The 23690-nt window shown below is 45.4% G+C and overlaps 1 protein-coding gene across 1 annotated transcript in view; it reads left to right on the forward strand.

Annotated features, from left to right (window-relative positions):
• The first annotated feature begins 15160 nt into the window (after window positions 1-15160).
• The window catches only part of RNF38 (ring finger protein 38), a 1177976-nt gene continuing 1169446 nt past the window's right edge, over window positions 15161-23690 (forward strand). Inside the window, exon 1 of the mRNA XM_069630459.1 lies at window positions 15161-16287. Coding sequence (XP_069486560.1) covers window positions 15693-16287 — 595 coding nt within the window. The 5' untranslated portion in view covers window positions 15161-15692. The remainder of the gene's footprint in view (window positions 16288-23690) is intronic.

Raw genomic sequence — 23690 nt, forward strand, 5'->3', positions numbered from 1 at the left:
AGAAAGGCCTATGAGACTGCAAATGGTGTTGGCTGGACCCAGAGAAAAGTGCTCTGTGTTTTCTAATCTCTCGATGGCAGCTCAAACAGCCTGATTTAAATGTATTTATTTATGTATTTGTATGTTGCGCCGAAAGCCCGCAAACATCGGGGTGCAACACTTACACACTATCAACAAACAGAAAGAAACAAGACAAGAGAGTCCCGGATGCTTGTGGCCGAAACTAATAAGTTTTGAGGAGACGATTTCAAGCCGGGGTCAATACACATTAATTGAAGAGACAAGTTTGTAAAGATTTCTGAAAAGATTTCAAGTCAGCCTCCAATCTGAGGGCTCCCCATTAAAGAGTGTCCCATGAGTTTGAACGGTGTCATCAGAGGCTTGGCAAAGCAAAATCTTCCCAAGAAAGTCTGGGACAGAATGTCCTTTCTTATGTAGGATGGCACAGGGCTGCTGCTCGCTTTGATTTTATTGATATGATTACACTCCTCCAATTAGCAGATGTGGCCCAGCACGTACAAGTGACCGAGGGAATAGTACTGAGCTTTAAAATGCCATTCGTCATGAGATCAGCGATAAATTGTACAACGCACCCAACCATACACCCTGTTCGATCTTTGCGCCTTGGACTCCTCGCCATATTGGAAGGGTTTAGACATTGCATGCATTGATAATGATTTGAACTGAAAACGTTGTATGGACATTTTCCTCATATCCCCAGGTAGACAAAGTTTTGTCAAGATATTGCCATCACATGCCCAGCTAATAACATTTGTTACGCAGTGGCCTGATGATCTCTGGTATTAACATCATGTGCAATGTGATGCTACCAAATTCCAGGAATTCCTTAAAAAGTCCTTGTACTCAAACCATTTCAACGTTTTGTGAAGTTCCAAGGTTCAAACTAAGCACACCTTTGCCTTTTATTGAAATCTAAACCCCAGGTACCTGGATGGTTATTAGTCAATGCCCAGCTACATGCATCATTGCCAAGGCTGTGTGCAGTTAGAACAGTAATGCCAAGTTCCACTTGGCCCAGTTATCCCAGCAATGCCCGATTCCCTTATGCCCAGTTAGCAAAGCAGCTCCAGCAGTGCTTAATTTGCAAAAAAATAAGTGGCAGGGCCCAAATATTTTCTCGCACACCTGGGACACATCAGGGCGGGCAACTCCTAGCCCACTATTGCCACTATCTACAGTTGCGCACCAGAGTGTCAACATGTTTAGAGTTAAAGCTGCAACTCCCAGTGCCTGATTTGGGCGATGGAGGCGGCACCCATGGCAGAGGTGCAATTTTCAGATACCAATTGACATAAAATAACATAACATTCTAGTTCAAGGCAAATGTTTGAGTGCTTCATAATATACATCATCATTGTTAACATTTTGCTTGGATTCTATAGATGGCAAGTGGAACATGTTGACCATTGTGAGGAACCTGAGGACGTCCTCACTTCTTCTGAGTATCCTCTTCTCGGGTGGGTAGGGAAAGGCCATTGCTTCTGGATCCTGACCCTGGGGGTGGATATGTGAGGGGGGATCAACTTGGTGGAGGAGACTTGGGGAGTGGGGAGATGACGCCGCTAGGTGTGACATGCTATCCCCTTTTTCCCTTTCACAACAAACTCTCCATCCCTAAAGCCTTTATAGGCTTTTGTCAGCCCTTTATTTGTTCTTCCCCTAAACCATTCCCCAAAACACACCCGTATACTGCTGGTATGAAGAAGAGGACAACTAGAACAACACACCCCCACTGTGTTAATGCAGGCACATATCGACCCCAGCCAGGTACTGAGAAGAGGAGGAGGACAACAAGAGTAAAGCAGGACTACTGCTTTAGTGGTTAGCAATCTAGTCCTTTTTGAAATAAGCATGGACGCAGGAGCTTTTTAAGATGTGGGAGAACACTCCCGAACTACTGGGTGTAGGCAGGCCTCTCCGGTATTGCGGTTTTGCAGGAGAAGCGCTTGTGACCCGTGGAAAAGTGCAGTTTATGCAGCAGGAAGCGAAGGTACAGGACGCTGAGGGCCAGTGGCAAGCCGTAGGAAGGACACTGGCGTGACCGAGGGAAACGGTTGTGCAAGTCCTGAGTCGCTGAAGAAGCACTACTGGGTGAGCGCGAGCCATGGAAGACCGCTGATAGATGACGCGAGGTACCGCACAGAGAGAAGGGAACCCATGGTGGCGTAGGACCTTGTAAGAAGTCGTAAGACCGGTGAGTGCAACCAGAAGGGGGAACACCGGGCTTGCAGATGGACATAGAAATTAAGTGATGGATAATGATATAAATGGAAGCACGCATTGCTAGATAGTTATGCCATTAACCAACCCTACTAAAAATCTCACCCCTCTGCATACACCTCTCATACTCAAACCAAACACAACCATTCCTCCAAGCACAATAAACTGCACTCACTTCACTACACCACAACAACAAAACAAACCACACATCGCCTTGCACAGCAGCAGATGACGGCAATCAACCGAAAAGCACACTTAAGCTCAGGGAACTGTGTTAACCAAACTGATGCTGCCAACAGCAGATCACAGCTCTGTTGCTCTTATCCCACTCATTCCTACTAACCCACCCCACCTTCTTTCCCTTTCAGATCCGTCAAAGCACCAGCGGACCACTCCGGTGGTCATAGTGGGCGGTATAAATATCCTTTAACATAACATAACATTGCTATTTGAATGAAAGCAGATATAAGGCAATTTGAATACTGAACAAAATGAAAGCAAGTTGTCAACACTCTTGAACCTTGAGAGAAGTGAAAGGAAGATTGTGAATCTTAATGAGAGGAAGTTTGTGAACTGTACTGAAACGACGAACTGCATTATATGAGAAATCAAGCATTGACAATAGCCAAATTAAAAACAAGTGCAGGCAAAGCCAAAAGAGCATAAAGAGTTGTATGATATGAGAAATCCAGCAATAACCAAAGCCAAGAGAGTTCAGGGAATTATATGCTATAAGGAAACGAGCATTGGCAAGAACCAAGTGAACATAAGCAAGTGTAACAAATGCACAGTGGCCAGCCAAGTCACAGGACATGAAGTAAGCATCACTGTTAAGGAGAAGCAGTGGACTGGTGCTGATGGAAAATCAGTCAAGAATGGGTACTGGTTATGTGATCTGTAATTGGTGGACTATGTGGTTCGACAACTGCGCCTAGCCCGGGTGCCCCTGAAATGAAAAGCCACTGAAAACACGGATAAAGAAGCTTGTGTTTTGCAATAACCTTTTAAGTGATTTTGAAATCAAGTGTTATTTTGAAAGCTGGTAGATTTGAGCTCTTGGGGAAGGGAACCCATGTGCTGTTTGAAAGCTGGTAGATTTGAACTCTTGGGAAAGGGAACCCCTATGCCTTATGAACTGTTTTAAACATGGGTAAGGGGAAGCTGATTGCAAGCCAAGAGCTAGAAGAAGCTCTGAACTTTATTTTGAACACTATTCATTTTTGATGCTGACATCCCTACACATTGTATGCAGTTAGCTGTGAAGGCAAGTATAGGGTTTGGACAGGTTTGGACAGACAGATAATTTGTTTGGACTTACTGATGCAGACCATCCTTAATTTTCTATACGTAGGGAAATCCCACCGTAGAATAGGGCAAATTAGGCATTACTCCATCCTGCCTTTTGAGTTAGGATGCCTTCACAAATGTGTAAGAAGTGGGATGCGGCTCAACCGGTACAAGTTGGGGAGCCCTAAAGTTTGAGAAGTTAAGTCCCAGAGCATCAGACCCCTCATTAACCACAAAGGGCTCTACTGGTTTGATATTTGAAGTAGCAAGGAAGAGATTCTTCCCCCAGGCGAAAGAAGACGTATACCCACTGATCTGATCCCGATTCCAACCCCTAATACCTACATCAGATTGGCTCCCACGTCAGGACTAGCATGGAAATTGGAATTGATGTGCTAGCAGGGGTTATAGATCCAGACTTCAGGGGTGATATCAAAGTGTTATTACCGAATCATGGAAAAGACCCCTTCCAGATACATCAGGGGATACAATTGTACAAGGGGTGCTTGAGAGAGCAGTGTTCCCTGTGGTAAAGGAAGAGGCCAGGAAGGAGCTGACAGATCGGGGCACCCAAGGCTTTGGGGAGGCTGATGATACACCTGACACCCCTCAAGACCCTGAACCCAGAAGGGCCAAGGAAGAAGAAACAGAAACTCTTCCCGACATAGCCTTTGCCCAAAGGATCAACCCATTGTTGGTTGAAGCCTTTTTGCAAATTGTACCTGAGCAAGAGGGCTGTGAGAGAGAAGGACCTTTTTTTCTTTTTGAAACATGGGCTAATGTATAGGGGAGACACCACTGCAGAGGCCTTAGTCAAAACCCACTTAGTTATCCCTAAAAGTCACAAGCAAGTAGTCCTAGAAATAACCAATTCCCATCTGACAGGAGGTCATCTAGGGCTGAATACGTTTTACTGGCCTGGAATTCATACTGACATTAAGATCTTTGTGCAGTCTTGTGCAATCTATCAAAAGACCAGTACACACACCACCACCAGTCCCCTTACAGCCACTTCCAATAATTGAAGTTCCATTTACAAGACTTGGCATGGACATTGTGGGCCCCCTGGAAACATCAAAATTAGGGAACAAGTACATCTTGGTAAATTGATTGATAAACACACACACACGGAAAATCATTCCTGAACTGATGAACTTGCCTGCCAAACACTGCAGCAAAATAGTTTTGTATAGGTTGGGACTAATGGCAGACACTTCTCTTAGGCAACAGCCTTTTCCCTGGCGTTGCCCCTTTGTGGGTGCTGCTGGCTCGTGCCTGTCCTCATGTTATCAACCCACACTCCTGTAGTGTTACTGGTTATTACTGTAGCTGAGCTCCACCAATGTTTTGCAGGATGACCGGAGCAGTGTGTGGGTATGGCCAGCACAAACACCCAGCATTGTCACTTTCCCACTTATTGTTATCCATAGAAATTGATAATTAGTACTGCCCTGCCCAACTGTGTCATCAAATTCATGAATAATAATGAGCCGGCCCAGGATGAATAGACTGTGTTCAGTTCACGTTGCTGTTGCTTGTTGTGGCACAACTACAGAATACGGTTTAAAATACCAGGGCTGAGCAAACAACCCCAAAATGATGCACTGAGCTCTAGATTTCATTATGATCAGTTAGCGAAAACATACCAGGATCAATTAGGTCTAGTAAGCATATAAGGGCAAGATGTCATTACACTTAGTACAGCAATGCCGGGTTCCACTATGGACATTTAGCGCAGGAAGGTCTGATAATAATATTCCGAGTTAGTAGTGCAATGTCAGATTCAGTTCTGCACAGTAAGCACATTAAGGCCACATTATTTATAGGTATCACAGCAAAGGGCGGATAACATTATGGCAACTAGTAGCCAGAGTAAAGCCAGATTGCAGTGCACCCGGTTAACACTGTGTTGTGTTTGTTATCTGGTCATTGCTGTATGTATTATCAGGAGAAGGAACTGAGAGGAGGGGGGAAGGAAGCTCCAAAGAACAGAGTGAGCAGAAAGGTAGCGTAAGGACATGCAAGAAACAAACTAGCGTTTTACCATTCAACAAAGTTGTAACGCAAGTAGCCTGCGTTGTTTCCCGTATTTGTTCTTCCTTTCAGAAGCTCCTCCTCCCAGCACGTATGACATGCCAGAGAAGCGGCAGCCATCTTGGGATTGGCTGGCATGGCTTTACGGATACAGCAGCTTGCTGCCATCTGGGGTTTGCCGTATATGTGTTAGCGCTGATATGGGTGTCGACCGGCTACTTTCCAGTGATGCCAAAGAGACCAGAGGGAACATTGGGACATAACAGACGTTGACATGAGACGTGTATTGGCGTTGTGAAATGGGGTGTGAGCGCCTAGTGATGTCAGCTCTAGGGGTGGTTCATCTGAATTAGTGCTGCAAGGGCACTTGAACTTAGGGCAATGGATCAACGAATAAGATTAGCATAAGATGGCAGTACCCGACCCATCGTTTTCGCAAATGTTAAAGTGAGAAAAACTTGGGTAAGTTGCATTGGAAATTCTTTTAATAACGATCGATCTATGATCTAAAATACATGACCGATCTTCTGGGCCAGTAAAAGTTCTGACCGAACTACCCCTTTAAAACACTGACACAAGCAGTTTCCCAAACACAGTGAAAACAAATGTTTTGTATTTTGAAAGTGTATTTAACGTGCACCATGGGAATTTCAATGGGAGAAAAATTGGTGAAATTCCTTAGGGACTGGGACCTGACTATGTTCAATGGTGGAACGGCAGGCAACTGCCCAGGTCAGATCACCTGGAGTATGGACAAAAGTTCTTCCACACTCAATTATTTCATTGGGAGCAATAGTTACGCTGAGACCGTTGAGTCCCTATGTTGGAAAATGATTACAGTGACCACTGGATATTATTAGTGTTAATACTCGGTATGGTGGGATGATGGTAAGGGAAAAAGGGGGGTTAGGAGTGGTGACAAATCAGGCGAGGAATTGTTTGCGGTGGACGCAGAAGAGCATTACCCAAGTCACTAGGCTGGTTAGTCAACTGTCTAGTAGGGAGATGGAGGGTGTTGCTAGCCTTAGTGGTAATGAGATGGGATTGCAGTTGAAACAGAGGTTTAGGGGGGGTTGCAGGGCTACTTAGGGTCTCTGCGGAAAACTCTAATGCCATTGATCTTGTAGTACAAGATGCAAAACGGGAAAAGATAAGGGAGATCAGGAAGCTCAAAAATGCCCCAGCATCAATGGGGTATAAAGTGTGGAAAATTAAGTCTATAAAACTTGAATATGGGGCTTGGTTGAAAAGATGGAAATATTCAGACCAGAATGCACGGTGGTCACATATGCTCTCTGTATTATCCAACAATAAAATACGACTGATTTGGCGAATATGATCTACTGCCAAGGGTAATAAAAGAGAGTGTATAGTCAACACCATTAGTGAACAGGGGTGGGTGTTATACCTTCACTCTGTGACAGGCAGTCCGGGTGTGGAATATGGTATACATGGGCTGGTGAGTCGATGGCCGCTGCTATTAGAACATATATGATATATACAGCAATTATAAAATCGAAAAGCTCCAGGGCCCCTGGACAAAATGGATTATCAAATGCAGTCGTAAAGGCAGATCTGGGGTCCTAAGCCACAGTCTTAAAATTCTTCGATATGGTATGCTCTGACAGGTTAGTTCCTGAGTCCTGGCAGCAGGCAATACTTTTGTCTGTATACAAGAAGGGGGACAGGGAGTCGCCGACAAATTACCAGCTACTTTCATTATTGGATGTGACCGGCAAGTTGTTCGCGTCTTTTGTCCTGGTTGCCTTATAAAAATGGGTGACGGATAACAATATTCTTGATCCGCTGAAGACCGGTTTATGGGCTGGCTCGTCAACAACCCATAACATCATGCTATTGGACAGACTGATCAGAGAGGCGACAGCCAAGGGGAACCCAGCTCTGTATCTGATATACATCGATTTTAGTATGGCTTTTGATACAGTGAATCAAACTATCCTGTGGCAAAAACAAAGGGATCTGGGTTGCCCTGGCTGGTTGTTAGCCATCCTGGTCGGTCTACATACAAATACTGGATGGGGTTGGATGATGCTGGGACATTGTCAGAGGGCTTGAAGACCAACAGGGGAGGCAAACAGGGGTGTAAGGTGGCTGCCCTGTTGTTCAACCTCTACCTTGCGGATCTCCCAGCAAGCTGCAGAACATTGGTCTCCCAGCAAAAATGGGATCTAAACACATGCTTTATGCTGATGATTTGGTCCTTATGGATCGGACCGTGAGAGGCACTCATGCTAAATTTGAGGTTCTAGTGGATTATGCTAAAGAAAACGATCTTGTCATCAATTTGACCAAAACAAAAGCTATGCTAGTTTTGGGGTATAAGGTAAACTGGGTTACACTGTTTGCCGAAACTGGCAATATAGATTATATAGGTTATTACCCTCATCTAGGCTTAGATTTGATGGCACGTGGAAGTTGTGCTTGTATCACTAAAAGGAAAACAAGTAAAGCATGCCAACTTACTCAGCTGATATAAAAGTTTGCTAAGCAGGCTGTTGGCTTTTCCCTGGGGGGAATACTTAAGCTGTACAATCAATGCTTTCGTCCAGCTGTTTTGTATGGTCTGGAGGCCTTGGCTATGGGTGATCTATTATGGTTGGATGTTGCAAAGGGACATTTTTGGAGAAGGATGCTTAATCTGGCTCAGTCTTCCCCCATGGCCTACTTACGATTAGAATTGGGTTAGTTTGTGTTAAGTACACAAGTCTTAATGCGCTGGAGGACCGTGTACATTAAATCAAAAGTTAACCCCCTGTGCCTCCTTTTGAGGATGCTGGCCACAAACTATTGGACTGATACTTGGGGCAATTGTGGTAAGGCCGGGTTTGGGAAATTGAATTTGGAGTGCTTTACTAAAATTGACTGGTTCCACGATTTTAATAGGGGTACGTGTTTCCTGATCCTTAAAAACATCTTTAAGGCCAAAATGCAGAATTGGGGTTGGGTTTGGAATTACGAACATCTCTACACACTAACAAGTTATGCACATGGAGCTAGGGTCACATATGAGTTTTTAAAACCCCAACGTTATGTATTGTGGTGCCCAAGTACCACATTGCAGAGTTTCAGACTCTGCCTTCGTATTAATCAACTCCCTTTGTTGGTTACCCAAGGTGTGCATATTAAAATGCCCAAGGAAGAGAGAACATGCCGAATTTGTCGATTTTATGGTAAATTGGAGACAGCACGACATATTGTAGAGGAGGAGCCAAGTGCCTCTAACGGAAATCCCGCCCCCATTTTGCCTATATGTTGGTAGCCGGAATTTGCGACATGTGCAACACCAGTAATGGTACCAATACCGCAAATAGTCCTCAAAACAAGGTATCCATTGAGAAAACCCTAAATGATGTACCCTCGAAGAAATGACAGTCTTCTGAAGGAAGTTCCAGGACAAGTGTGAAGATGAATGAAAGAGAACTTGTGACGTCACACGAAGCAGAAATGACACACCCAGAAGTGATGCCAATGAAGAGAGTACATATACCTTATAGAATCTGATGGCGAAGTAAAGAATTGAGCAACATTTTGGGAGCAAAATGAAGATTGCATGTGCGGGAAAGCACTGAAGAAAATGTAAAGCCTTTTTATAATTGTACAGATGCAGTAAAGCAAGTAGACCAAGTAACCATAAGGCTGGCTATACGTAGTGAACAGACTGCAAGCGGTGCTGCCAATATATATGTGTGTGTGTGTGTGTGTGTATATATATTTATAATCTGGATGTTCCACAAAGCATTTTAGCAAACTTGGACCCTGTGAATAGCAGGGCTGAAAGCGTGGCAAAGTTGAGTAAAACAGCTGATGTTGAAGGAAGATATGAGAAGGCTTGCCTGGCCCAGTGTCAAGTGTTGGGGCTGCCAAGAACCTGGTTATCTACTCGAGGAGATACAATGAACGTGAGAGGCAAGACATGCTCTAGTTGAGGTGTAATGGAAAAACACTAGAAGTGCCAGGTTTTATTAATTTAATAGTGTTAAACGCGAAGAAGGAGCTCAAAACACGGTCTCCTGTCACATGGTCAGATGAAAATAGACTTTGGCGAGAGCTACATTGAGACCAGAAGATAAGGCCATGGTCACACTCTGTTTTATTCTCAGGCACAGTGATCTTTTGCAAGGCCGAGTTCAAAGGACTCATTGTATGGCAGACAGCAGGAGTGATGATAGATGTTGGGCTAATTGGAAGGGGAGGCTTGGTCAGACCAACCCACCAGCATCTGGGGTACCAGCTTGCGTGCTGCTAGCGAGTGGAATATTCAAGAAGGGTACAAGTGTGCCAGCCAATTGTAGAGGGCCATGTAGCAGAGAGCCCTATAGTTTGAAAGCCAATAAACCATTGTATATGTTCATGACGGGGGAAGATGACTTGCAATAGGGGTGGCATAGCTGTCCACCTGACCTTAGAGATCCAGTCATGATCCCATACCCCATAGAATGTATACTTAGATGTTTCCTTTAAACCTACCAAAATCCAGGTTAGGTTTTCATATTTTGCACCTAGTATGACCTCAGTGATGACGAATTTCTAGTATAAAGTTGTGATTTTTTATGAAAGGCTTTGAGAATACTTGTGCGGCGTCCGTTGATGTCCGTTTTACTCCCTGTTTTAGACAACTGCAATTAAAACAGTTGTGTTTTTGCCAACTTCCTGAGTTAGTCTTATTACTGGTGATGGAGTCAGATGTGCAATCCCATCCAACTCAGATACTGTTACCTCGTCTTAAAGGGCCTACAGGTTCAATGTCTTCATGAAATGTACACAGTTGGTTTCCAATTAAATGTGTATAATGGGGAAATTTGTAGGCTGTTACGATTCTATTAAGTCAGTTGAGCACTGGGATTATTGTCTGAACAAGGATTGTGAAGCTTTACAGATCACGTTGTCTAGACTGTGGCAAATTATTAGCAAACGTGAGTTGGAGTAAGTGCACAGTTTGTTTTGAATCATTCTCTTCTATTTTGTTGCTTCGTTTTCTCTTTAGTTTACTGGTAGTTAGTAGGGTGCAGCCCACTATGTAGCGCCACCGTGCTGGGCACTAATATTGACTGAAAGGAGAGAAAGGACCTAGGCTAATTAGCCTTCGGTGTGGGCCGCACACCCGTGTTTCCCACTAGGGGTTAAATAATTTGACTACGTCTTTGGAAACAATGTGAACCAACTCTGGAGTGTTTCAAGTCCATTTATGTTTTCATAAATATTTTGTTACTTCAGAATAATTAGTTAAACTGCACCAATTAGGCTGACGCTAAATTTGTAGCAAACAAAAACCCTCTGGCTAATGCATTTCAGAATAAATCCTTCCTCGGAGCCGGGTTTTAACACAATGCATTTCTATTACAGTATACCATTAACACAATCACAATAGCGTTATGGAATTTAAGACAGGGTACCCACAAGTGAGAACAAACATATAACACAAAAGAGAAAATAAATTGAACACAATCAATATCAGCTTCCCAAAATGCAACATAGATATTCTAATCTTGCACATCTACTCAGTGACCTTACTAAAAGCAACAGTAGGTTGGCCCTTGCTTTGAAAAATGAGCTTCACTTAATTGGCTCTTAATCTAGAATGGGTTGGATATTTAACGTGACTAGTGCAGTTTCCTGTCAACACGCTGTGGTGTCAGTGTATGAAGATGTCTATGCAAGTGCTTATAGCTGTGGCCGGAGTTTACTTGGTGCATAATAAGCGTGCTCAATGTCGTGGTCATGGTTATATGTAGTGCCTTGAATTGTGTACTGTTGTAATAGCTGGTTTATCACCCCCCTTCACCGTGTCAGTTACACTGACCTGTCAGCAGGAATCATCCCTGCTCAGTAACTGCGCGTGATGTACATTCAATCCGCGTTTTCGCAGAACTGCGAATGCAGGCAAACATATTTATTACTCTCGGAGTACAAGATTTGCTTTACCCTTCGTCATTGCGCCACTGTACAAGCAGACAGTATATGACGGCTATATGCTTACCTTTAACAGCGTGAGTTTCTATCTATTCACGGTGCTCGCGGTGCTGCTGTAGCAGTCGTCTGTGTCAGAAGCCGCTGTGGCAGCCGGCTGTAACTGCACGGTAGTACGTTGGCACGGCAACGTTTGTGTACAAATATGGCCGCTCGCTACAAGAAGCGTCGGCCATGTTGGTGTGGGCAGTAACTCAATGCGTTTCAAAGTATGTGTTAAAACTCATTGTATACTGCTGTAGTGTGTGCTATCCTTTGTGGTAGATCAAACTGGATCTGAGCATGTGCAAGGATTGCTTATGATGGCTGTTGTGATGTTCTCCGTAGTATAATCTGAGATATTCAACCATTAATAAGTGTTGATATCCCAGGCGTAAAGCATTAAGTATGGCTGGCCTATCTGATTGTTACAAATTAATTTGTGTATCAGTGATTTCTTGTTCAATAAGTAGCGACTGAGCTACTAGGTATGCTCATCGCATGGGTCATCCCATTCAAGCAAGAAAAAAGTATGCTCTTTGGCCCGTGTTATACACTGTTCTTGTCAAGTGCAGTTATGTGGATAATACTACTATTTTATCAATCATGCCACCACTTCATTGTGAAGAAATACCTTAATCTCATAAAATAATCTCTTCAAACTCCTCATTCATTCCTCGTGGTGATAAAGCTTCCAATCGGTCAATGCAGTAGGCTTCTCTCTGTTGTCTTCTTTTCTTGATCAATGTGGGTTCCAGAGACCTCAATGGTTTCTACGGCCTGAAATTTCACTTGTGATATATTGTGCGTCTTTTCGTTAAAATGTCTTGCGACTACTGAATTAATGTTCTTATTCCGTATGCACGATTTATGTTCATTCATGCGAATTTGCAGTTTCCGACCCGTCTCTCCCACATACTATAGCCCGCAAGGCAACGTGTGCAGTAGATGCAGTTCCCCGTGTTGCAGGTCGCAAAGCATCTTATTGCAATTTTTTCTCCTGTGTAGGGATACAAGACAACTCCACCTTTTATTATATTGTTGCAAATGCTGCAATTTAAACTGGGGTGAGTCCCAAACTTTTTAAATTTGGGTTCTTGGTTTGTCATCTCTGGTGTTCACAAGTAGGTCTCTCAAATTGCTTGACCTCTAGTATGCAAACATTGGTGGATTGGTAAATTATTAGCAAACGTCTTCTTGAAAAACCTGACGGGAGTAAATTAGGGATTATTTATCCATTTTAGGTATGTATATTGATTTTAGAAATCCGAGACAGTGCAATGTGTGGGGTTTTGGGTAGATGTGTTGATTTCATTTCTGTGACGTCTTTTAGAGGTCTGGAGGATGACATCAAATTTTAAGTCAAAATGAATTTGTATTTTAGATATTGTTCTGTATTTGGCCTGGAGCATAGCTCAGGGGCAACGCGGGCACCTTAGAAGAAAGATAACGTTCCCCGGCTCCACGCTTAAAAACCTCTTGGTTTTAAGCGCGTTGTAAATAACCACTTACAATTTATTGATGATGCATTTGCTATAGGGATTGATATACTTCTAGTTTGTCTTGGAAATGTTAACGTGTCAGTCTAGAAAAATGGATACCTCTCATTATTGACGGCAAACGTATTTTGGTGGCCGAAGGCCAACCGTCTCATGCACGATACGATAGAAATACAGGTTTCTGAGTTTACCAATGAACAGCCATTTTGATGTAATAAGGATCGCCATTTTGTTTTCTAACAATTGCTCATTGCTTTCTGTTCAAATTGCTTCTCAGCACATTTTCTGCTTACACTGCTCGCCTGTTAATATTGTTGTCTGAACGTGAAAGGACACGGCCGCAGGGCCGCAAGGCTAATAAGAGTTTGTTGAAACACAATGTAGGCAGCGCCGGGAAGGAATGCCTGGCTCCCTCCCGAATGTAGCCTTGAAGCAGAGCCGCAGGGCATTTAATCATTTCACAGCTGCCAGCCAGTCTCGTTATATGGTAGAATAAAGCAGCTAAAGGCTTGAATTATGCTCTTCTTACGGTCCCCCTTTACCGAGCCCCGTAGAGCGTGTCGGCTCCCAGGACACGAATAGAACCTCATAAATAGCAAGGTCTGGAATGTGACTCTTCCCCGTATGTAGCTTGCTTCCAAGAACAGAAGCACTGTGTTCTGTTCAACAAGTAAAAGATGTCTCCACACTTGCAAAGTTGCATATTGTTACTAAAATAGATATTTGAAGGTGTCATATTTGTCGAAAGTGTCCATCATCAAACCGAGTTCAAAGAAACCCAATAAAGGGGGGTGTTAAACATGTCACAGCTGATTGTATGATATGCATTTTGTATATATGTAACTGATGTACGTAATTCGCTCTCTTGCGTCCCTCGAGGTCTAGAGATACACGTTGCGGGGCGTGAGACCAAGTTGGCCAACTGAGACTATTTGCTTTGCAATAAACCCTAGCTTTGGGAATACAACCTCGTGTCTGTCGTATCTATCGTGTGTGGTGACTTGCCTTGTTTCCATAGATGTGAGGGACCCCTAGGGGCCCCTTTCAAACGTACGATATGATTGTTGATAAGTTTGTCTATATTCACAAAAGTTCTTCGAAACTAAACACGTTTTGTACTGTCATCCTACTAAAATCAATGTTTTTAAAATGTTTGGAGAGATGTCCCATAAAAAGCTCTGGCAGGCGTTGAGCTGGCTAGTGACTGGCACGACACCCAAACGAGAGTGAGGTGACCAGTATAGAGGGAGGCGTGTGTCAGTGGCTATGCAGATTGTGGTGTAGGATCACTGTAGACACCCATGTACAGGAGACAAAGGTTGGTGCTTGGAGGTCAAATACAAGTGCGTTCAGATTTCTGAAGGATATTTTTAGGACGATAACTCGGGATAGATGCATGTGGAAGCCCTCCATAGATTTTGACGAGACATCCCTCCAAAAATGATAAAAGCATTGATTTGAGTGGGATGACAGTACAAAACATGTATTTAGTTTCAAAGAACTTTTACAAACATAGACAAACTTAACAATCCTATCGTACATTAACATTTCCAAGACAAACTATAAGTATAAATATCAATTCCTATATCAAATGCATCATCAATTAATTGTAATTGGTTATTTACAGCGCGCTTAAAACCAAGAGGTTTTTAAGCGTGGAGCCAGGGAACGTCATCTTGCTTCCACGGTGCCCGCGTTGCCCCTGAGCTATGCTCCAGGCCATATACAGAATAATATCTAAAATACAAATTAATTTTGACTGAAAATTTGATGTCATCCTCCAGGCCTCTAAAATACGTCACAGAAACGAAATCATCAACTCATCTACCCAAAAGCCCACACATTGCACTGTCTCGGATTTCTAAAATCCGCGGACACACAACGTTGCAAGAGTGTACAGGGCAGCGGAAAGGGTGAAGAGGACGGCCCCGCACAAGGGGGTGCCTTATACAGTTACACTCTTCGCCCACTTTGTTGATGATGCCAGAGAGCGGCGTGACTCGCAGATCCATGTATCATGCCGAAGGCACGGAATCCCCTTTGATGCATCTGCCAATCAGAACTGCTCCCTCTCGAGGTCTTTTTAATCTGCGCGACGACCAAAAATCCCCACACTACCGAACCCTTTGAATGCGAGCTGAGCGCTCACACAAAACGTCTCCAATACATAAACACGTCTCTCCTGTCGAGTTTGAGAGCCGCGCTGCGAGGCGGTCAGTAGGGGTAAAGTTTAGGGCCGGGTGTCGCCGCTTCCCCTACTTGCGCGGAGGCTGCCCTGGGCGGGGAGGGGACGGCCTGGGCTGGTACGGAAGTGGGGGAGGTGGCGGCTGGCAGTAGCAGGAGCTCCCCGCCCTGCTGCTCATTTATGCTGCGCCGTTGCACCGAAGGAGAATTGGGGCGGTGCACAGAGCCACGGCGACCCGACCCTGAGTGTAGCCTGAGAACGGGCTTACGAGGAGCGACAGCCGGCACAGGGCACAAAGGAGACCCCGGGGAACGGCGCTGACACCGCCGCCTCCCTCTCCAGCAATCCCAGCCGCGTGAGGGGCTGCCCCGGGGGAGGACCCACACGCCGGCTGTGAAGGGCGAGCGGCGCCGGAGCTGCCAGAACGCGCCCGGTGGATTAGGAGTCACCCCCGGCGCCCGGGTTAGCAGCCCGCCGACATGCCAATCGCGGACTCGGTGCAGTCCCCGGAGCCGCGCCTCTACCCCCGCCTGCGACCTGGGGGCCCTCCCGAGCCGAGGCGCAGGGAGTCCCCCAAGCAGCAGCCCGGGGGCTCCCCCGGGGCAGTTGGAGGACTGGAGCACAGCCCGCCGCAGCGTCTGGAGCTCGGGCAGGCCGCGGGCAGGGAGCTCGGGCTGAGGCCCCCGGAGTCCCCGCACCCCCCGCTGCAGCAAGAAAATCCCTCCTTTTCGCCCCCAACCGGGCCCTACTTCCACTCCTTTCCGCCCGGCTCGCCGCCTTCTTTCATCTTCCCCCTGCTGGAGCCTCCTCGGACCCGCTCCCGGTCCCGTTCTGGCTTCCTGCTCAGTCTGCAGCAACCCGGCCTCCAGCAACACCCAGGTGGCGCCCACTTCCAGCTAGGGGGTGGTCTTGAGGGAGCAGGGAGTCCCCACCACCAGTACCAACACCCGCAGCACCACCCACACCAACTGCAGAATCCTCACTACCTGCAGTACCAAAACAATCACCAGCAGCAGCACCCACTTCAGCACCACCAACAGCAGGCTGCACAGCACATGGGAGCCTCACCAACAGGTAAGACTCCAGGGCACTCGCGTAACACGAGGGGGGGGGGGAGTTGCTTGGAAGTGACATGCACGTGTGCCTCACCCAGGTGCCTGCACCACATGCTGATGTGGAGCTATGCAGAGAACTGACCACATGGTGTGCAACTCCATCAAATTGAGAGGGGGGAGAAGTAACTGCTTTCTCACCTGCCAAGTTTTCATTTTAAATTACGTGTGTTTCGTTCATCATCAGACGTTGGGTGTGGAGAGCGGATTGGCAACAACTCTTTGTTGCAAACATTATAAACAACAGAAATGTAGGGCCCTAGACTATAAATTGGGCTGTGATTATTTTGAGCGATGGTATCTTCTCAATGTGCATTCCTTTTACCATCTCGTTTGATTGGCCAGTGGGAGCAGGGAGGGGCTGGGTGCGTGAGACACTGGTTACTGATGTTGGCTTACAAGTGTGAATAATACAGAGGGTAGCAATGCTCGGGATCACACACACGTTGTAATGTTCATGTTTGTCGTCATCTGTAGTTTATGCCCCTAAATCTGGGGCTGCCGTCGATCCTTTTGTTTTTGGCTGACTACCACTTCACGTTGCTTAATGCAGATTTGCCAATTCCTATGTTATAGTAATATGTGAAGTCCAGGACAGGTTAAGGTGGCCCTATGTACTTCAGGATGTCTCCAGAATTGCGGCCGATTCGACATTACATTGCCTGTTTTAGATTTTCCTATTGCAGACTGTGTGGCGACAGTTGGGCAGCTTTTGGGCTGGAACAAAGGGGTGTTCTGTTAGCGAGAGAGGGGACATACAGAATCCAGGTAAGCAAGTTGTGGACAGTTAATCTCCTCTAGTCGTTAGTCTGCTACTGGAAATGCAAAGAACTAGGTGGTGACATATGGGGTCATTAGTTGGCGATTTGATGGCTCCTCACGTTTGTTGAATTTGCAGGTGGAAATTGTGGCAGTGGAGGATCAGTGCCTGGATCTGTTGGCCAGACATATTTGTTGGCTCTGGAACTACATTTTTTTGGCGGGTTTATTATACCGTCAAGGCGGTACAGTATACATAATGCCATCGCCTCCTCCGCAGCATTCCACTCCAAACTCTTCAATGCCATCAGGCCCTTCTTATCACGGCAAAATTGCATCGCCATAGCCAGAACCATCATCTGTTCCAGACTGGACTATTGCAATGCCCTGTCCATTGGAACCTCCCAAAAAACCTCGCCAAACTCCAGATTGCCCAAAATAATCCCTTAAGGGCTGCTACAGGCACCTTGCGCAAGGAACCCATCCCGGGGATCAGGAGGCAGGTACATTGGCTCCCCATCAAGGAAAGGGTGGTCTTCAAAACTTTGGCCCTTAGACATAAATGTCTTCATGATCAGGCCCCTCCCTATCTGACACAAAGGATCACCAAACGGTCGCCAGACCTTAGAGGGCAGCCTATGCGAACCACATCACTGTTCCATACACGCGCAGAGTGCGTGCAGGTGGCACCAGCTTCCCCACTATGGCGGCAACCTTATGGAATAACCTCCCAGCTCAGATTAGATCAATCGACTCACACACAGCCTTCCGCAAGGCCTTAAAAACCCAGCTCTTCGTCTAAAGAGCACTTCGCACTAGATCTGCACTACTATTGTGTCACCATGTATATGATATTTATCGGTTTTGCCATCCGCTACCTAGACAAGAGTATGAGTAATTAACTGTAACGGTCAATGTATGTAAGTGAATGTATTTAAGCATACCTTCTTGGGCCGCTTATTGTAACCCGGAAACAAGCCTTCTTAAAATTTTCTTAAAGCACCTCGTTGCCTGTGGGCTGTAGTGCGCTCTGCAAATACTAAATAAATAATGCAAAAGCCTTCAAATTGACAGCCACCTGCCCAAAAGCTGTACTTGAGTAGACTGATTACATCCCTTCGTCAACACTTAGCTCCTCTTTGTAGGCACGGGGCCCTCTTGCTCTGTTACCTAGGCCGCCATTTGCCCGCTTCGTACTTATTTGTCCATGAAACACGTTACAATTGTGACAGGGCTCAGAGAAGTCAAAGATCGACTTAGCACTGAGAGTTAACTGCGCACTTCTTAGCGGACCGGAGTATAGCGGGGCGCTCATGTGGGCAGAGGAAAGAAGTTGTCACCTCTGTGGAGGGAGGTCTTCACTTGGCAGCATCTGAGCTTTCACTGCCTCTCTGCACTCCTGACATGTTGCCTGAGGGCACTGAGACCACAAAGGAGTCAATTCAAGACATAAACCACTACTGCAGAGCACTGCCAGAAGGAACACGTTTTGTTTTCTGAAGCATGCCACCCACCTTTCACAAATGAGACATTTTCTAAGTGTGATGTATGTGCTGTGGGTCAGCAAGCTGGAGAGCATTTTATTTTGTGTTTTGGTTGTGTTGGCGGAAATAGTGGGAGCAGGCCTGTTCATGTCACACGCAGAACATTGCAGTTGGCTCATACATTCGTTGAGGAGTCTGGCGGGGTGGGAATAACAATCTAATCTATATTTATGAGGATTTGAACCTTCATTCGGCTATTTTTAATTTAACAGGATCACTTTAGGTAACAGCTGATATTTTTTGTGGCACGCAGGCACAACTCTGAGGGTCTTAGAGCGCCTTACAAGGTTCAAAGTTCAAAAGGTGGGAGGTAAAAGAGAAGTTTACAAGATTTTTCATGACCGAATATGAAGGTTAAGGTTAGACAGGTAAATGCTGGCGAGGTGGTGAGGCTGGACTAGGTGTGACGAAGAGGTATGTTCTGAAGACCTTTCGCAAAGTGGTGATGGATGGTGTGGTGCAGATGTGCAGTGGTCCTGGTGCCCCAGGCTCTGGGTGCCTACTGAGGGATTGCTTGTTTTTTTTAGTTTTGTGTGTTCCTAGACAGAAATGTATAGGAGTACTTGGCTAGCTTGTCTGGTGTCAGTGATTGATTAATTATATTTTGCACTCATTTTGTTTAACTTTTGAAGGCGAGTGTATTTTGTTATAGATGGAGCATTCGACCACAATGGCAACTAATTTAGTTAAAGGGATAGTCCAGTAAAAAAATGTATTTTAGAAATAGATAGGCAACATTAAAAAATAATACTAGCACTTTTTTTAAAAAACTTCCTATATAAAATTTTGAGCTATTCAAGCTCAAAATTCGCAAAAGCAAGCACATGGGCGCATCCATTTTGTGAAATGGATGCCCGCCTGTGCTGGCTTTTGCTTTTGCGGAACTAATGAAGGAAAAGTCAGCCAGCTGTAGTAAACAAAAGCTACCGCTGGGTGGCTTTTCCTTCATTGGTGCCGGGACTCGGAGGACGCGGACCGGAGACCAGAGCAGGAAAGCTGCAGCTGAATCTCGGTAAATGCTATTTATTTTTTTTTTAAAATAAGCACTAGCTGTGGTTTTTTTTTCTAAGTTTTCCGGGCTGGAGGAGCCCCGAAAACTTAGAAATAAAACCGCAGCTTTAAAAACATTGTATTTATGTTTGCGGTCGCTTTTGAAGCGATCGCAAACATAAATACAATGTTGTGTTTGAAAACGCTGCAGTTTTTCTTTCCAAGTTTCTCGGGCTCCTCTGGCTCGGAGGAGCCTGAGAAACTCGGAAAGAAAAACCGCAGCGTTTTCAAACACAACCGCGTTGTGTTTCTGCCTGCTGTGGCTATCACTTTGGGTCTCCGGTGCTCCCCCAGGGGAGCACCGGAGACCCAAAGTGAAAGCCAAGGCAGTAAGAAACACAACGCGCTTGTTTTTCTGCCTAAATTTGCTTTCCCATTTGGGGCTCTCGGGCTCCCCACGGGAGACCCAAAGTGATAGCCACGGCAGGCAGAAACACAACGCGGTTGTGTTTGAAAACGCTGCGGTTTTTCTTTCCGAGTTTCTCAGGCTCCTCCGAGCCGGAGGAGCCTGAGAAACTTGGAAAGAAAAACCACAGCGTTTTCAAGCACAACGTTGTATTTATGTTTGCGGTCGCTTCAAAAGCGACCGCAAACATAAATACGTTTTTAAAGCTATGGTTTTATTTCTAAGTTTTTCGGGCTCCTCCAGCCCGGAAAACTCAGAAAAAACCCCACAGCTAGTGCTTATTTAAAAAAAAAAATAATAAATAGCACTTACCGAGATTCAGCTGCAGCTTTCCTGCTCTGGTCTCCGGTCCCCGTCCTCCGCGTACAGCACCAATGAAGGAAAAGCCACCCAGCGGTAGCTTTTGTTTACTACAGCTGGCTGGCTTTTCCTTCATTAGTGCCGCAAAAGCCAGCACAGGCGGGCATCCATTTCACAAAATGGTTGCGCCCATGTGCTTGCTTTTGCGAATTTTGAGCTTGAATAGCTCAAAATGTTACATAGGAAGTTTAAAAAAAAAAGTGCTAGTATTTTTTTTAATGTTGCCTATCTATTTTTAAAATACATTTTTTTACTGGACTATCCCTTTAAATAGGCCACACTTCCTTTTACATGCTGTTAAGTTGCTTGTGGTTTCTAGACCCAACTAGCCTCTTCACAGGTCTCTTCCCACGACTGGTTCGTGACTTGTTAGTGCCACCCCCTGGATTTCCCATACCCCTGAAAGCATTGCAATTTGTCAACGCCAGCCTGCCAACCAGGGGAGTTGCTAGGTCTGGAAAAGACCCGGGGCTACGCTAATGTCGGAACTGTTGGGACTGGGAGCTAGCTAGTTTTTTGGCTGTAGTTCCTGAGATTCTATCCAGGGCTACAACCAAAACATCAGGGGCTATAGCTCCCTTAGCCCCCCCCCCTAGCAACGCCCCTGCTGCCAACCTAAATTATCTCAAGTACCTAGAGACCATTTAACTCCAATTGTTTACCTTATAAGAAAGCTCATTAAGATAAAGTGTCTGTTGTGCTTAAAAAAAGAGAAATAAAAACAAGAGGCAGCCTGGTGCATGAGCGACTTACTGCTTATTAGAGCATGGAATGCCCAGTGTTCAGAGCAGTGACTTGGCACATTAATACATTCTGTCACCCGGGGTGCGCCACATCCTTCCTGATAAACTCCGAGTCATCCTATATGAAATGGCCAAGCCTTGAAGAACGGGGAAGAGGATAACTGTCGTCCTTTCTTTTGTTCTTAAGTCATGATTTTCGGGCATGGTAGGCTATCATTTGGTCAGAGGAGATTAGCTGACGATAAGCACATAGACCTGACCTTTCGATTTGGAGGTGCAATCCATTAATGCGTTGGTGTACTTGCATAAATGTTATGGTATCTAGTCTTCTGCTGCCACTTGCGTTGTCTCTTGGCGCTCTGGTGGATCTGCAATGGAAGGAGGGTTGGGGGGATTGTTAATGGGGTTAAGAGGGAGAAGACCGAGAGAGCTTTGATGTTCTGTTGGCAGCTTCAGTTTGGGGAAACCGGTCTCTGAGCTTTGGTGCGTTTTTGGTTGGGAGCCATCATGTGATGTTGAGGTATGCTTGGGTGCTTTGTGTGTTCCATGTGTTTGGTCTCATATTGGGTGTTGTGAATAGTGTGTGGATTGTGGCGCAGCAGAAGTAGGGTTCTGTTTAGTTTAGGGTTTGCAGGTGAGTATGCAGAACATTGAGTTTTTCGTACGATTTAGTTACATGCAACACATTTTGTACCCCCCAAAATCCATCTACGTACAACACAATTTCAACTCCCGTATACAGGTAAGTGTAACACATTTCCTATCCCTTAAATCCATCTAAGTGTGATTTCCTGCCGCCACAGACGATGTATGTGCAACACATTTCCAACCCCCAATGCTTAAAAACGCATAGATTCAAATGGTGGCAGGTCCTAAAATGCAGCGATAGTCCCAATGTGAATGCAACTAGATTCAGCTGTTACGTTGGGTACTGTTGTGGGAGGATTCACCCAATTCGTGCATTCACAGTGCAAAATGTCCCTAGATTCAAAACACACAATAATGGGGAAAGAATGTAAACCAATACAGCAGGGGCGTAGGAGACAAATACAATCTAGGGGCGACGGGGACATCTTGGGGACTTTGCTTTATTTATTGTGTTTTAGTCAAAGAACTCGACTCTTCACAAAATTAGAATTAAAATAGCAGTACGTATTACATTACAAATATCACTGTATAAAACAAGAGAAAAGAAGAAAAGAAAAACGAAGAAAATTAAAGGATGCAGCAGCAAAGAACATGTCTTTGTATGTTGCATTTCTAGAGTTATCATCTGACTATGAGCTCATGGTAAGAGAGAGGAAATAACAATAACTTGCAGTGGGCCAGAGCTGGGACGCCAGCTTGTTAAGAGGCAGATCACCTGAAGTGGATTCCTGCCAAATAAAGGAGTTGCAGCCATTTCTACCAACTGCAAGTTGCTACTTTTTTTGTGGGGGGCAAGGAGACGTGCGTGTCTCTTGGAATGGAAGGATCGGGGTTTCAAAGAAAGAGGAAATCTTGTTTGTATCTCTGAGTAAGCCCTGTTATGGGAGTAGAGGGACCAGGTGTGTAATGTTGCTGCTTTGACTGTCCACGGGGGGTGGGGGGTACAGAAAACAAGGAGGATGAGCGATCGCAAGCCCACCCCCTTATAAGCATTCCCGAGGTCCGCGGCCGGATGTGTCAGACCCGGGGGATGCCTAGTAGGTGGGGATGCCTAGTAGGTGGGGTGTATGTGGACCCGGGGGGGGCAGAGGGGCGGCCCGTTATGTGGGCTGCCCCTCTAGCGCCCCTGCGAGGGCTGGGCCAGCCTCTCACGATGAGTCTGGTCCCTCTTATTCCATCTCATGCTGGCTTCAGAGCCTAGCTTTTCTTTGCCTTTGTTATTCTGAATGCAGAGCTGGACTCTGTTCCTTTCTCGTTTAACTTATGCTGCAAAGCCTGATCTATTTGATTCTCTAATATGTTACTAGGACGGCAGAGCATGGGTCCTCTGCCCTGTTACACTATTCAAAGAGCCCCTCTGGCATTTCTTTGCCTCTCCCTTGTCTCACTGCTTGCTTAATGCATACCTCCTTGCTTGAACACTCAACATATTCTCCCTAAAACGGCAATGGCAGTTGCAGTCTGTCTTAACTTCTATTTGTTCCGTATCTTGAATTGGCCTCTTATTTCCGCTTTTCTGTCTGCAGGGGAAAGGCATTTACCAGTCACTGCCATGATGGTTCTACCTGGCCATAAGAGGGCAACAGCTAGCCAATATTGGAAGAACATGGGCATATTATGCCAGAGGCTGGCAACTGCCTTCCTAATGCCAACACAAGAGACAACTCTTGCCTTTTGTTTCTAACAGTAATTCAGTGGATGAGGAAACGCGAGAAAACACATATTGCTTATACATGAAGGGAATGATGTCACGCTTAGTAAAGACATTTTGATCATGCCAGGAGCTAATTTCCAGCTGCAATTAAGCAATTACCTTTTTGACTTCTGGTTTTAAATAACGTTAGTATCACCTTGA

This window comes from Ambystoma mexicanum, chromosome 6q (assembly GCF_040938575.1).
Source record: "Ambystoma mexicanum isolate Mex_15411 chromosome 6q, UKY_AmexF1_1, whole genome shotgun sequence".
Taxonomy (NCBI): Eukaryota; Metazoa; Chordata; class Amphibia; order Caudata; family Ambystomatidae; genus Ambystoma; species Ambystoma mexicanum.